Here is a 16008-nt window from a genome sequence, read left to right as displayed (position 1 = left end):
ATTAACAAAATTTTGCTGTTACTTTACGGGAGGCACAGGTAAATGTATATGGAAAACGGCAGCAGTCTTAAACTTAATGTAGCATTGTTTTAAAATGACTTTTTTTTTTACTTCTCTGTAGGAATACACATCAGTCTGTTCCTGCAGGACAGCATTATGAAGTGTGTGTTTTTTATCCTGCCAAGCTATGCTTGGGTCTATCTAAGGCCCCAACATGTGTATTTAAATTAGTGTTGAAACACTTCTTTACTGGACTTTATCCCCCAGGCCTGGGGGGGGGGGGAGGGGGGGGGTTTCCTGAGCTCCATGGTGTCTCCAGACGCTACTTGAGTTCAGAAGTGGTCTGGGTTAGCCATGACTCATGAGCTGTTCAGGGGTTTACAACACATTCCAACAGCATAAGGAGAACACACAGACACATGCAGACGTGCACATTAGTGTCTGCAAAGTGAAACGGCTCCCCATTTTCTGCACCATGCAGGGAAGTTAATGAGCTGTTGAATAGTGCATACGGTATCATTTGCCCTGGCAAATGCATATTTAGAGATAGTTAGAATAAATATCCACTCAGATGTACTGTACATGGCATCAAAGCAAAGCAAATTCCCTTTGTAGAAGTTCATAAAATGTAGGTTTTAATTACTGCTTCCTAATGTGTGTTTTGGTGCTATATAATTCCATGAGGATCTCGGAGAATAATTGCTGGAAACGGCTAGTGTGAGCACCCAGACTGATCTCCAAAAAGAGTTAAAGAACATCTAACTTTTCTAAGTCATTTTGAAACGATACAACAAACATTACTGTTGAAATTGAAGCACTTCCTGCAAAAACATGTTTTCAATATATCCAGGTCTTGCTGTATCAAGGGTGCCCTGTATTCCTTGATACCAGAAGCTATTTATCCAAAAAAACATTTACCTTATATGACATTGTCAAAATGCTAACTTTCACCTTCAACTAATACAGCAAAGGACTTACCACAACAAAAAATCCACTTGGTGTGTTTCTGCATGAAAAGCTTCAATTGTGACAGAGCTTAGCTGAAAGATCAGCACCCTGTTTGGGTTCTTGTGCCTGAACTCTTTGGAGTAACATGTTTCCGAACTGTTGTTCCCCCTTAGGGCACGTGGAACGCGGCAAAAGCTCTTCCTTCCATGAAGTGCACGGTTTCCGGGAGTTTGACATGAGGTCCGCGGAGGAAGCTTCCGGCAACAATAACAATACCGTCTTACAGCGCCTCCTGCAGGAGCAGCTCCGCTATGGCAATCCCAGCGAGAACAGAAACTTCCTGGCTCTCCACCACCAGCAGCAGCAGCAGCAGCAGCAGCAGGGCCCGGTGAGTGGGATCGGCTACGCGGGAGTGGGGCCCCCAGGAGAGGACCATCAGATGGTCCCCCACTTGGCCCGTCAGGAGCCCCAGGGCCAGGAGCTACAGGTGGACAACAACGTGATGGAGAAGCAGTTGACCTTGCGGGGTGGCCAGGGACCCAACTGCGATGATCTGCCCACCTACGAGGAGGCCAAGGTGCAGTCGCAGTACTTCAGGGGCCAGCAACAGATGCCGCCTACCGTAGGTGCTGCCTTTTATGTGACCGGGGTGACCAACCAGAAGCTGAGGACAGAAGGGCGACCAGCTGTACAGAGGGTGAGCCCTGTGAAGGTGCACCAGGACGACGGGCTGAAGGACCTGAAGCAGGGCCATGTCCGCTCTCTCAGCGAGAGACTCATGCAGCTCTCTCTGGCCACCAGTGGGGTGAAAGCCCACTCGCCAGTCACCAGTGCCCCACTCTCCCCTCAAACTCAGACCTCCTCGGACCTGTACCAAAACACGCCGCTGGGAGCGGACTTCTATAAGCAAGTGGGCCAGGGTGGGCAGCACCCCCAGCACTCTCAGCACTCTCAACACTCTCAGCACTCTCAGCACTCTCAACACTCTCAGCACTCTCAACACTCTCAACACTCTCAGCACTCTCAACACTCTCAGCATTCTCAACAATCTCAGCACTCTCAACACTCTCTGAAAGGGATGGAGCACAGGGGCCCACCCCCGGATTACCCCTTCAAGAACATGTCTACTTTGCCCATGGCGTCCAAGCCTCAGGAACATGGGCATTACTACACCGAGCACCGCGTGAGCCAGCAGGCCAGGGCTGACATGCCAGTCATGAGGTACCAGCCTCCACCAGAGTATGGGGCCCCCAGGTAAGTCTGCGTTTTAATAACAACGTTGTCTTGATTCAGTGCCTTCTTTTTATATTGTGTAGGATATGTGACACGATCTTGCTAGACTGAACCAATGTTGTTTTGTATGAATGGCCCAGGTAGACAGGCGTAAAAAATACATACCCTTTTGCCCCTGCATAGCTACCATTATACAGCCCAATAACCCTTCAATGAGCCTTTTATAGTAAGTATTCACCCCCTACCAATAGCATCACATTCTGTTGCATTACAAGTTATGTGTGCATAGTTTTTCTAGGTTTAACTGTTGCTTCCATCCGCTGCTCCAAGAGTCTCAGGTTGAAAGACACCTGTAAAAGGGTGTTGGCAATAGAAAATAATATAAAAATGCATACTGTCTCCAAGCCCAGGACGAACAATTCAAGGGAAGCATCCTGGAAAAACAAGTAATGAGTCATCGGGTAAGACATTCCTGTGGTGGTGGTTTGAAATGAGGAAAAGCAAATACACCTGTACAACCTCCAGGTACCTCAAGGGTCAGCAGCATTATAGCATTTGAATAACAATCGTTATCAGAGCTAGCCTGGAGCTGAATAACTGATCTAGGTCAGTACCACACTTTACATACCGTGAAACAAAAAAATAATAGCTTGGTCTCAAATAATTGCCTGTCTCCAATACGCGCCCACTCTGCTGGCAGATATTGTGAATGAATGCCAGGCCTCTGTCATTGCTATTGAAGATGAGGAAGATGAGGAAGATGAGGAGGCGATTGAGCGGAATGAACTGCTAATACGTCTCCAGCGATGAAAGTGACTCTCAGGATTAATAAAATAATAATAGAAAACATAATTTAAGGTAGGCCTACATGTAATGCATATTTGTTTAATGCAGTTATCACGTTATTAAAAGTTTTGATAATTTTAAGCATGCTGAAAGTAGGCAAGATACAAACCTCTTTGTGTATTATTATTATTGTTATTATTATACAAATTCGTGCTTCTGCTTGTTCATTTTCCAATGTTTTGCATACTGTGTCCTTGTTAACAAGTGCATATAAAAAGACTGTAATAATACTTTTGCTTTATACTTGATGGTGTGCAATACAGTGTAATTTTTGTTATAAAACAAAACTGTGACTTTGTTCCCAGCTGGAATGTTTAAATTGAGTTACAATGTTGATCTAATATAAACAGCAGTCTCAAATAATCGCTGGTCTCCAATACGCGCCGGGTCTGCTGGTAAATATTGTAAATAAGTCAGAGGCGTTTAATTTAAGTTTTACGGTATACCAGGAAGTAACTTTTTGTTTTGAGAGAATTCAAATTTTTCTTTTGAGGCTGTGTTTTACAGATGAGCGCAGGAATTAATGACATTTTCCCCAGGGCAGTTCCTTTTGAAACATGTCAGCCAACAATAGAAACAGTTTTTATTTAGTTTAATTTTGTTTTACTTGGTATGTCTCAAAAAATCTCAGAAGGAGTTGACATGGTTAACCCGAAACAGTACTTTAGCACAGCACAGAAACCAGGCCCTGCGGACACCGCTTGACATTAAGTGAAGGTAGACAGAGGCAAGGAGACACTTCTTCACACAGAGTAGTAAGTGTATGGATGGGCTATTAGTCATGTTGTTGAGGCTGAAGCACTTGGATCCTTTAAGAACCAACTTGACAAAGTTCTGAGATCAACCAGCTACTAGGAACCAGGCAAGCATACTTGAGATGAAACGGCCTCTTCTCGTTTGTACATTTCTTATGTTCCTATGTAGTATTTAAACAAACTAAAATAGGAATTATTTCAATAAGTAGAGTGAATGAGCCACAGTTTTGATTTGACTGATCCATTCCTTCTAACCCCCCCCCAACTAAAAATACTGGCAGTAGCCTTCACAGGGTGACCAACAAGAGATAGAAAAAAAAAAAAAATCCAATTGGATAAAACTTTAATGTTCCACATAGTGTGAATGTAGCTTAAAATTCTGTATATTGCGTTGTAATGGGTGTGCATTGTTTGTATTATGATCCAAGATCAAAAGCACAACACGGTTCATTGTAGTTCAGTGCTTCTTGATTGTGGAATCTCATTAGTGTGAATACATAGTCTTTCCACATTATTTCATTTTTGATAATTAATCATTTGATCTTAAAGTACAGGCCATCACATGTATCATACCATGATTGTGATACATATTATCGTATATTGTAACATTAGGTTATCGTGTTGTTAATGTATTGTTATGTCATTTACAGTGACCTACTTTTTCAAATAATGACACCTAATTGATCTCTGCGACCACTAGTCTGGTTCTTGTAAAACTGTGCCTGGAGATGTATGATAATGACATGTTACATTTTGTGAATGAATTCATAGTTGCCTAGATGATGTTGTAATTGAATCTATATAACCTTCAGGTAAAGATCTTAAGAGAGCAGAGGTAATGTTATATGCCTGCAGTAAAGCATGCGTTTAGTACAAAAAAAGTTTGAACTGTGGGAACCCTGCCCAACGAGCTGGCTTACTACTTTCTGGAAATGTGTACAGTCCTACTGCAGCCCTTAGTTTGTATCTGTCTCCCACATTACAAATGAGAGACCCAGAAAGCAGGGCTAGATGCACACAGCTGAGGATTTATTTAGTCATCCTTTTACAAAACTGCCTCCATCCATTCTTGGGACTAACCTCAGAGCTAGCTCATTACACACTGCAGAAGAATGCTACACTCATTTGATTTTCATCATACCAAGCATGTTAATACTTGTAAGTGTTGCAACTATGCATGAAGATGACTCTGATGAAATTAGTTCGCTGTCTCACTTGGAATTTATTAGTTCTTTCCAAAGTGCGTCTTGTAGCTGGGTAACAATAGGAACTGACAGTAATAATGAATCTGCACCACATTATGTATCATATCCTGATACATTCTTTTTTATTTCTTTGCCATTTCTGGGTGGATATTTTTGATTCAAAGTAGATTTGCATATTTTTTTTACATTTGTTTTTAGCAGCCTGAAGGCGATGAATCCCTCTGTATTATGAATACATTAATTCAAACAAATCTGCACGTTTGGATTCTCCGGAATGCATTTTGAATCTCCTTAAGAAAAAGTTTGGAATAATAATAGTTTTTTGTGATATTAGCAATAATTTGTTTAATCTTTGTTATTTATTTACATGTAATTGTATTATTAATAATAAATAATTGTGTTTCTGACGGTCATCTAAAACTAAACAGGATCAGTTGTACTGCTACTGAGATATTCATGTCTCTTCCTATCCAAAAGGAGATGCTGAGGGATTGGGATGTGGATGGGGGTGTAATGGGCTATGTAATTAAACAGGGAATCAGACAGTTACTTCACAGTCTCCTCTGTGGGAGGGAACAGTGGTGTGGTTTTATTTTAAAAAGCCAGCACGGGAAGAGCAGACAGAATAAAGAAAGTTTGTGTGAGAGAGAAAGTGCTAACAAGGGTGATTGTCAATGGAAGTTAATATTTTAAAAAATAGCTGATAATCGTGAATGTAATTATTGCCCAACATGACACAGGAATCCAGTGGACAGTAGCTTTACCTTTCCCCATCCGCCTCATGGCTTGTTTCCCCCACACTCACCCTCACTACTGCTTTCTCTTTACAGGCAAAACCAGGAGGGTTCGGGGCACCAGCAGCGGCCGGGCCACCATCACAGCCCCACGTCCTCCATGACCTCCCTGAGCTCCCTCTCACTGGGCCAATCCCCAACCATGAGTGCCCTGCTTGGGCCAGCCCATCCCCAGAGCCAGCACCCAGGGGACACCTACTCGCCAGGCCCTCGCCAGCAGCACCAGGGAGACCCCTATGGCCTGGCCTTCCCTCCTACCCGGGGCCAGCAGTTTCAGGGGGACCCCTACCCGGGGCCCCCCAGAGCCCAGCAGCATTTCCCCCCCAGCCACTGCTTCCAGGGCGACCCCTATGCCATCGTGGCCAGGGCCCAGCAGATGGTGGAGATTCTCTCAGACGAGAACAGAGTTCTCAAGCAGGACCTGGATGTGTACAGTGACAAAGTGGTCAAACTGCAGAAGGTAAGCTCTGTTGTGACTGGGATGGATTGATAAATGCAGAATGACTGGGTGACACTTGTTCTTGATTTGTTCTTGCAATGGAGACTGCCAGGACCTGTACATATATCAATGTGGATCCATTTCAGAAATCCGTATCTATGGGTTGGGGTGATGGCTCGTTAACTGCATGTACAGTAAAACCATGATTATCCAAACTTGGATTATTCAAACACCTCTACTATCCAAAGAGCCCTTGGTAGTATCCTGTTGTGTGCTGTGCTCTTTGCCCTTTTGTTGTAGAAAATATGCTAAACAGCCCCCTGTCCCTGGTATTTACAGTACAGTGTGTTGTATTTTAAGAGGGATGGTATTATAACTATTTTTTTTTTTTTTTTGTTAGAAGATTTCTTGAATTTGATTAGCCAAACAATTCAATTATCCAGACACCCCCTGATCCCAATAGGTTTGGAGGTTTTAGTAAGAAAGGATGGATATGACTGGTATATTTAGGAAAATGTACTTTTTGCATTTTATTTTTCTTTTCTTTTCTTGCAAGGTTTACCTACATTATACCCACACACTCCTGTTTTACGCATTGTCCTTACCTTGCAAATACAGTTTAAAACAAGCATACTGCAGGGTGTGGCCACATTATTAGGAAATATTAGAATAGTCCTTGCATCACAAAACTGACTCTCTCTTTGATATGTGTAGCCACAGCCAGCCCCCTCCCAGGAAAGAAATCAACCCTGTCCTGTTTCTTTGTATGTTGTCCATCTGTGTCTTTATCGGTGTTTTCAACTTTCAATGAACCTCACTTTATTTTTATACGCATCCATCCTGGATTCCAAGCAAACATCATGAAACGGAAGAAATAAACCTTGTGTCCTGTTGCAAGCTTCCTTTGTTCATTTAATAACTAGATACATGATGAATGATAAGCAACTTAAAAGCATAACCCTCTCGGCTCCACTGCGCTCAAGGCGGGGTTGAGAAAGCCTTGCCGAGTATCAATTACAGCTAACTCATATTCCTGTTGTTGTTTAGGGTGACTTTACATGTAATTTTCCGTTTCATTCATCACATCCTGGGGACTTTTTAAAACACAGAAGTTCAAAGCACCCTTGCAGCCTCTGTAGTGCTCTCAAACATGTCTGGTACACCAGAGTGTAACCATTAACCTGTCCCCGCAGCAACACTGCCCCAACCGGAGGAATGAAAGAAGAACACAAGAAAATGTACAAACGAGAGGAAGTCATTAGGCCCATCAGTGCTCGTTCTCCAGTTCTGGTTTCTGTCCTGCACTTGACATATTGGCAATGGATAATTTTGTCAGCTTCTTTTAAGATTTTAAAGAATTAATTGTTCTAGATTACATCAATTCAGTTCCCCTAACCTGTCTTCATAGCTCATTTCTTTAGGTCCTGGGATTAGTCTGGTTGTTCTTCGTTGGATTCTCACAATGTCCTTTTGGCAATTTAGTGATCAGGAATCTGTAATCTAAGTGTGGTCTTACCAGTCCGTTCTGTAATCTGTTTGTACGCTACACTGTACGCTACGCTACATTAATTAATTTTGACTATACCTAAGCATTCTGTTTGCATTTGTAATTGCTTCCCCACCCTTTCTGGTTCCTAAATAAATCTATTCACCATTACATATAATTCAAACATGCCGTGCTGCTGCTGGACATTAAAAGTGCATTTATTCTTTGCCTGAAAGAGCTAGAATATTTAATCGTATGTTGCACTGTGTCAACATATTTGTTTTGTGTGCTGTTTCTTTCTGATTTATTTCTTACATCAACTGGGTGCAGAGTGTTGCAGGGAGCTAAGTGGCTATTAGAAAATATACTGTCTTAATATGTTGTGTCTTTACTTACACCAGACTATTATACATGCACTCATACCAACCTAAAAACACATTTCATTTCATTTCATAATCCCCAGAATCACATTTAGTTTCAATACAGTTGTTCTTAGTTTTTGCCATGTGGAGGTTAAATATACTGCAGGAGTCTTTGTGTAATAACCCCCCTCCTCTCCTGCTCCCGTTTTTCCTTCCCAGCTGGAGATGGAGATCCAGCACGTGTCAGAGGATTATGAGAACCTGGCCAAGTCATCAACCAAGCGGGAGGCTCTGGAAAAAGCCATGAGGAACAAGCTGGAGGGGGAGATCCGGAGGCTGCACGACTTCAACAGGGACCTCCGAGGTGAGAGCTCTGTCTGTTTAATTTCTCCACTGTCAGGGTTGGAGCCGACTGTAACGGATCAGTGACTGAAATCTTGAGAGATTCTGTACTACTGGACAGCAACAGGTCTAAAATCAGATTTCAGTAGCGCAAAAAAGATTCTGGAGTTTTGAGAGAACTTATAGGGCTATTTAAAATTATTATTTAGTTAATTTATTTTGACGTACTCTGACATTTTAGACAAAACCGTCATAGTATTAATTGCACTTTCAGAATTGTTGGTATCTATCAGAATAATACCTCTTTTATGCAGCGAGTTTGATTTTCTGTAACTCTATATTCCAACACTGACCACTTCGAGACACTCGCACTTTCTTGAAGGGGGAGAATAAGGATGTAGCACTGAGTGTATATCCGGTAGGACCATAGCTTATTTGTTTAATGTCTTAAACTGATGCAATACAATCTTGGGGGTTGGATCCTTTTAAATGTAGACGAAATCCAAATGTTGAATCATATTGAAACACTTCTCTCAAACAGCTGGGACTTGGTGGCATAAGTTCATTCACTAACCTCTCGTGCCTTTCAGTGCCAGAGGCTTGGGTCCGCAGTGAAATGAGTTTGATGTTGTAAACCCACATCACAAAACTCTTAACTGTACACCAGATTGTGTTGCACAACCTTGTTATATGTAGTTCTATTCTAACATATTATATTTTCCATTTTGAACTGTAGAACGAATGGAGACGGCTAACAAACAGCTGGCAGCTAAAGAATATGAAGGCTCTGAGGATAACCGCAAGACCATCTCTCAGCTCATTGCACAGAGTGAGTGTCTACAACCGGTCCAGCATACAGAACCCTGAATGCTATAAAACCTGCTGGGGACATTCTGTTGAACAAGCTGTTGAGAGCATCAGAAACCGTGGATATAATGAGAATCCTCTTTATACGTTCATTTGTATGTCATTTTCTGTTTGTTTTCGTAGACAAAGAAAATCTGAGAGAAAAGGAAAAACTGGAGATTGAGCTGAAATCCCTCCGTTCTGCCAATGAGGACCAGCGGAGACATATTGAAATCCGGGACCAGGCTTTGAACAACGCACAGGCCAAAGTGGTCAAGCTGGAGGAGGAAGTAAGAAAAATGTTGCAGTCAGTGTGTTGGGAATGGCTGGACCTTGTTTCTCTCCTAGGAGAGAGCAAGGCATGCGGAAAAAATTGTTTTAATGATTTGTTTACCAGCGTTTTGGGATTTTTTTAGTCAGTCTAGAGTTTTTTGTTTATTAGTTGTTGTGTTTTTGTTTTTTTTCCTCAGTGCTGTCATTTCCACATACAATATGAATGCTTTTTCACACATTTGCATCATTAGAACTGGTCATTGGAACCCAGGGCTGTACTGCTGTACCTATATTTTGCCAGTCCAGTAATAAAAACACATGTATTGTCGCTGGGGACTTGTTCTTATATGATAACTGCGTATCCTCAACTGTATTTTTAATGTGAAACAAACCATAAAACAAGTTAATCTGACAGACTGTAGCAAAGAGCCAGGGCCTCTTTGGCATTTCTGCTCAATAGAAACCTCTTCACCTCCCCCACCACAGCACACAGACTGGGCCTCTGGAATGGAGCATGGCAGCTTGAAGGGCAACCTTTGCAAAGTCTCTTCATTTCTTTATTTAAAATTGTTGATGCAGGAGCGTTTTACTGCAATCTCATTCACAGGACCCTTGGTCAGTATGTACAAGTTGCATGTTGAAAACATTAAAATACAGTTACAGTAAAACGTCATAGAAATTAAATAATGTTGCATTATTTAACTAAAATGTATTAAATCAAGACAGGGAGGTTTCCTAGTGGATACAGATACTGTATAGGACCATATTCATTCAAGTTTCTCTCATTAGCAGTGTGTTAGATTGCTGTTTTTATGGACTTTCTTACCTAAAGTAACATCAGGCTGGCCAAGATTAGTGCTAATCAGTCTTGTGAAACCAGCCATGAAGGTGAACTCTAGTAAAGTGTAGTTTTCATCAATATTTTCTGGAGAAAATGTTGATTTACAAAACTAGAAATAACTTTAGATTGGCTTTCAAAGAACAACTTGGTACTGATCTGAAATAGCATGTGATGTGAAATAGCAATTAATGTGTTCTTTTTTGTTCCATAACAGTGATATTTCAGAGCTATATCAAGTATGTAAAGTTTGAACATCACACATAACTGAAACAATCAGACTTTAAAGACACTTTTGTCAAAGCTGTCTTTTAGTTTTTCTTTAGGTTTGTAACATTGGCAGGTTTAACAAGCAGTTTGATAACTTAATAAGTGATATTTCATACCTATATCAAGTTGCATTAAACTTCAAAACCAGTAGACATACTACATTTAAAGACTATTTAATATTCACACACATAGGCATACGTTTAAATATATGTACTGCAGAGGCACAATAAAAATGAATTCCCCTAAAGAATCAGTTGAACAAGGCTCTGGACTGTTCAATTCAAACACGAAGGCCATGTCTGGAACTCCTGATTATACTGAAGGCACGCTGGTCTGCAGTATGTATTTATGTATTTTTCTCAGCACAGTAAAAGCTGGAAATCCCCCCACAGCACTGTTTCTTCGTTGCTGCCGCAGTGATGTCTTGTCCAGACAGTCAGATGGTTTGTGGCATTCTGAGTCGCCCCTGCCTTGCGTTCCCAGGACTTGCAGAGGTCCGCCGCCCTTCCTGTTGAGAGGGAGACAAGCCGGCACAGGGCTAGGTGGGATCACCGCCGGCCTCGCATTCCATTCTCTGGAATTCCCGGCAAAGGACTTCCCGAACTCACAGTCCACACCTGCCATGCAAACTGCAGCCACGGGTTTATATTTCACTCTGTGCAAACAGAGCCACCCCTAACTAAACTGTGACACATTTAATTACCTTGAGCAGCCAAGTGGTGTTATTAATACAGTTTTATTAAGAGTTTGTTAAGACCCCAGGTTTAAATAGTGTATGTATGCACTTTTGATGATCTGTACTAGCACTGAAATAATACATTTAAAAAAAATATATTATTAAGGTAGTCTTTTAAATTTTATATAACACCTTTTCAATGCTCAAAAAGAGGAGCTGTTGGTTATTACATGTGTCATGTTTTACCAACGCCCTGTTGAGTAACTGTATCAAGCCCTATGCTGTAATTAAGGGATAAAACACTCAGCGCTTCACTTTGGTAGCTGGTTATTTTCCCATGAGTTCACAGAGATCCTAAGACAGCTATACACCTTGCCAAGGAATGTGTTTTACAGCAGTGATGAAAACTGCAAGCATGTGAGTGAGTCATCCTCTGTCCCTGCTATAAATAAAAATTAGAGCCTTCGGTAACATGAAAAGGTAGATCATTGTGCTGGTCTATGTCCACTGTGTGCACATTGTTAAAATAGAAACTTGGTATACAGGCAGACAGCCAGATACCCCAACCCTTATATCTTGGACACGGTTTAACCACAATTGAATGCGCTTCTTCAGATGTATGGAACACTGAGGTCTCCATATAGTCCCAATATTGCTACTCGTAATACCTTGTGTTAAAGAATTTTATATCATAACTGGAAAAACACTTCTCATTGTAAAGATAGACAGAAAGACAACCTATTTCACAGCAGTGTTCTGACAGACAAACTCCATACCACCCAGGATTATGGTACACAGCTAGTGCTAAAGAATGCCATTATAGGACAAGAAGGGGTATGCATCTCTGGTGGAGAGGATGATACTGTAAATCTTATTATATAGTAATTATAATAAATTGTGGCTGATTTCACGTTCACGTTAAGGCTTTCTTGGACGATTCCAATGAGTTGTTTTGCTTGAATGCCTGCCAGCTATTACATAACTTTGGACAGTTAGAGTGAAAGGATCCTCTTTCAGTCAGTGTCTGTGACCTCAGTTGCTTTCATTGAAGCTAATATTGTTTAGAAGCGATGCTCACCGGTGATGGAGGTGCAGCTGTGACCCTGCTTAATCCAGGCTGAGAATGCCTAACCTGACTTCCAGCCAAAAGCCATTAGTTCTGTTGGAGGTGACCAAAGATTGGCTTGCGGCCAAACCAGTTCAGTTTAGCATTCACATAAAATTAATCTCTTTTATTTTTAAAGACCCGTTCCTCCTGAATAAGCACATACTGTACATTTACAAATGTGTAAAAATTTACAAAAGTGGTATGTGTTTGATATCTATTTTGTGGACCCTCCTCTTGCTTCTTGAGTTTTTAGTAATATCTGAAAAAAGAATTGGTGCTTAATCCCATCCTCACATTTACACAACTCTCATGTTCTGCAACAATTTAGGAGAATTTATTTTTTATTTTTAACTCACTGACATTGTCTAAAATAAACTTTTATAAAGCAGACATTTTAGACAAATCCCAGTTTGCTTTGCACTGGGTCTGCTTACTCCCTCTAGTGGTCGTATTTGTTTACAGCACTTGAAAGTCGCCTTACTAAACAATCTTACCACCCTAGGGTTTGATCCTTGCATGGTGTATTAGAAATATACCTCCAAGGCTTATTTTGTAGTGTCTTACAAGCACATATTTTAAGCCATCAATTCCTTTGTAACGTAGAGAACCACATATCCAATTGCGATGAAGCTTGCAAAGGACATTCTTTTGCACATATTGCAATAACACATTGCCTTTTAACTAATTGTGCAATTACATGATATCTTCTATTGTAAGTGGCTAAATGGTAGGTAAGAGTCGAACTAGTGGACTGAACCACGCTGTTGTTCCAAGTAACGCTGCGCTTCTCAGTGCAATCTATTATACGTGTTCATGGAGTGCTGTGGTTGTTTCACTCATAAGAATAGCTGATAGTAATCCCTTCAGGGGCTCCACTGTTATCTGTCCTTCTCTACTCCTGGAATATATACAGTGCGCTACGAATGTTCATGGGATATCTTCTACATCCCTTCTTACACATGAGTGCAATAACAACCCCCTCTCTGTGCTGTGCTGTGTGTGTCTGCAGCTGAAGAAGAAGCAGGTGTACGTGGAGAAGGTGGAGCGGATGCAGCAGGCCCTGGTGCAGCTGCAGGCAGCCTGTGAGAAGCGAGAGCAGCTGGAGCACAGGCTGCGGACCCGTCTGGAGAGAGAGCTCGAGGCCCTCCGCATGCAGCAGGTAGGAGAAGTGAGAGGGAGGGGCTGGAGTCTGTGCAATCAACTCTGTTCACCTCACAGCTTGGGAGGATGCTCCCATGTGATAGGCAAGGGGGGCTGCATGTTTATTGTTGCTAAGTGCTTTGAGTGTTTTGTAAAGCTCTTCCTGTATGGATGAAAGACGCTTCAGAAATATGGCAGAAGATTTCGAAAGAATCATTCCAGTCTAATTTATTTCTCATGACGAAAGGGCCAAGCATAAAACGTTTGTCGAGTTCTGTAAAGCAATGAGTCTTGGTTACCTCATTCTCAGGATGCTGTTTGCTATGAGTTTTTGACTGTTTTCTGAAGAGTTTTGCACAAAAATGACAGCCAGAGGACAGCTGAAGTCCAGATCAAAGGTCACCTGGCAACTTTAGTGTTTGCTCACAGTAATTTCCATGTTATCTGTGCTGTCTGTTCAGACACAGATCAGTATGAAAAGGTTTAGGCCGTGCCAAAGCTTCCGTTGATCAAAAAACAATAGGTTTGTTTTTGTTTTGTTTTTGTTTTTTTGCAACTGGGCAACTTTCCCCAAACTGAAATATTGAACTTTTGTGAAAGATAAGAGGGCAGTCGAATGTGTTTCAGCGCTAGAAGTATGAGAGGAAGTGGTTGTAAGGATGTGAGTCACTTGGCCCGGGTCAGCTGTGTAATAGCAGATGGTGTGTTCTGGGGGTTCACCGGCCTGTTTGTGAAGACCTCATCCTGCTGGCTTTCTGGGGACCGCTAAGCACTTGCAGCTCCTCTGCTGCAGTCAGAAGCAGAACCCTTGATGTTTCAGTGTGGTTTTACTGCAGGCAGCATCACCATTGACCTGTTTTTTCATGTATTTAATTTAAAAGCGACTCCTGGGTTATAACAACTCTTCCCAAGTGTGTCACATCAGACCAAATAACTATCATCATCTCATCTTCTCATATACATTCAGCACTGTACTCGCGAAGAAAGAAAAATAATTCCTAGACAACCGTACACAGTAGCAATAACTAAAAGGATCTGAAATAAAGAAGTTTTGAATTTTAGTGGAGAGCTTGATGGTTTGGTAAGCAAAGGGTAACCTGGGAAAGACCAAAGTCACGTTGAGAGGCCGCATAAAGTGGATCAGCGATCCGACCAGGGGTATAAGGCAGAAGAGAGGCGGAGAATGACCATTTAAACATGTATATGTCTAAACGAAGAGGTAGTATCTTCTGACAGTAAAAGGAAGTTAAGATAGAGTAGAGATCTCAATGCTGTGTGAAGTACACTGGAGCATGTTATGCAGGGGTGGAAAAACGTACATGCTAATACATGGTTAACATACTTCAATTATTAAATTATTAAAGCTTTCCAAATTAATATGGTGTGCATGTGAAAAGACTTATGTGCTAGGCTTTTAAAAATATCCTGTGAATTTTTCGTTTTGACCCAGGTCAAAGACAATCATGCACATTTTTAAATACAATAGATTAAGATTGACAACAAGGAGATATTCTATGCTTAGCTAAGAATGGAAGGTCAGTACTTATAAACAGATGTGTCCTGTTTATTTCACTTGCCATGGTTTAAAAGAGGAAGTTTATAGATGCTGTTATAATTGGGTGCTGAAAAACCTGTTGTTCCTTGCTGCATTCCAAAACCAACAGCTGAATGTGAAAGTGTCATTTTTTTTTTTTTTTCATTTTCTACATTATTTATTTAAAGGATGAAATTGGCATTATTGGACAGAAGGTAATGCCTTCCACTGTCACCAGTGATGATTTCAAATATATTCTAGTGATTAACTCACAGATTCAGAGCTGCTCTTAAGACTTCATGACGTGATGTACATCTAGAACTGCTTTCCCAAGTCAGGGATGCTGTACACACAGATACATTCCCAATTAAAGTGGTTATAAATTAATAATATTAAAGATCTTCACCACTACGGTTAAGGGGATCAGTGCTGATGTTGTTAATGCTAATAGAAGGTAAGAATATGTCTTTTAGAAGCCTTGGTTATACACTCTGACGGGTCAGTCGATGGGCAGGGAGGCAAACATGGCAAACACCACTGGTGCGCTTCCGTTGTTTGTTGGCAGCAAATAATCAAACAGAAATACAAACTGTAAAGCAAAGGTTGTTGTGTAACATACAGGAAACACACCGCCTACTTCTGTACCTGCCCTTGACTGGCTGCATTCTTTAGCAGGTGCCTCAATTGAAATGACTGTTGATTGACCAACCAATCAGGATGCTAGTTTCCTCCATTCCAGACATATTCTCACATGGCTGGAATGGACAGGGCCTGCAGGGATTGGGAATTTTGACCGTATCCCTGCCAACCCGCTACCTAAACACAGAATGTACACTAATAATGTGACAAGGGACACCTTGCCCTGCCCCGCACTCATTTCATGACAAATCTGTATTCATCATTTCACTGCCAA

At 41.4% G+C, this 16008-nt stretch overlaps 1 protein-coding gene across 5 annotated transcripts in view; it reads left to right on the top strand.

Moving 5' to 3' along the window:
* Positions 1-16008, top strand: part of LOC121295393 (angiomotin-like) — a 53077-nt gene that overhangs the window by 29755 nt on the left and 7314 nt on the right. For all 5 annotated transcript variants that reach the window (XM_041219953.1, XM_041219951.1, XM_041219955.1 and 2 more), the window contains 6 exons: positions 1122-2202; positions 5818-6241; positions 8288-8432; positions 9147-9239; positions 9401-9546; positions 13431-13580. In XM_041219953.1, coding sequence (XP_041075887.1) covers positions 1122-2202; positions 5818-6241; positions 8288-8432; positions 9147-9239; positions 9401-9546; positions 13431-13580 — 2039 coding nt within the window. The remainder of the gene's footprint in view (positions 1-1121; positions 2203-5817; positions 6242-8287; positions 8433-9146; positions 9240-9400; positions 9547-13430; positions 13581-16008) is intronic.

The sequence above is a fragment of the Polyodon spathula genome, chromosome 20 (assembly GCF_017654505.1).
Source record: "Polyodon spathula isolate WHYD16114869_AA chromosome 20, ASM1765450v1, whole genome shotgun sequence".
In the NCBI taxonomy this organism is placed as follows: domain Eukaryota; kingdom Metazoa; phylum Chordata; class Actinopteri; order Acipenseriformes; family Polyodontidae; genus Polyodon; species Polyodon spathula.
Note: the sequence above shows the minus strand (reverse complement) of the source record. Positions and strands in the feature narration are given on the sequence as shown.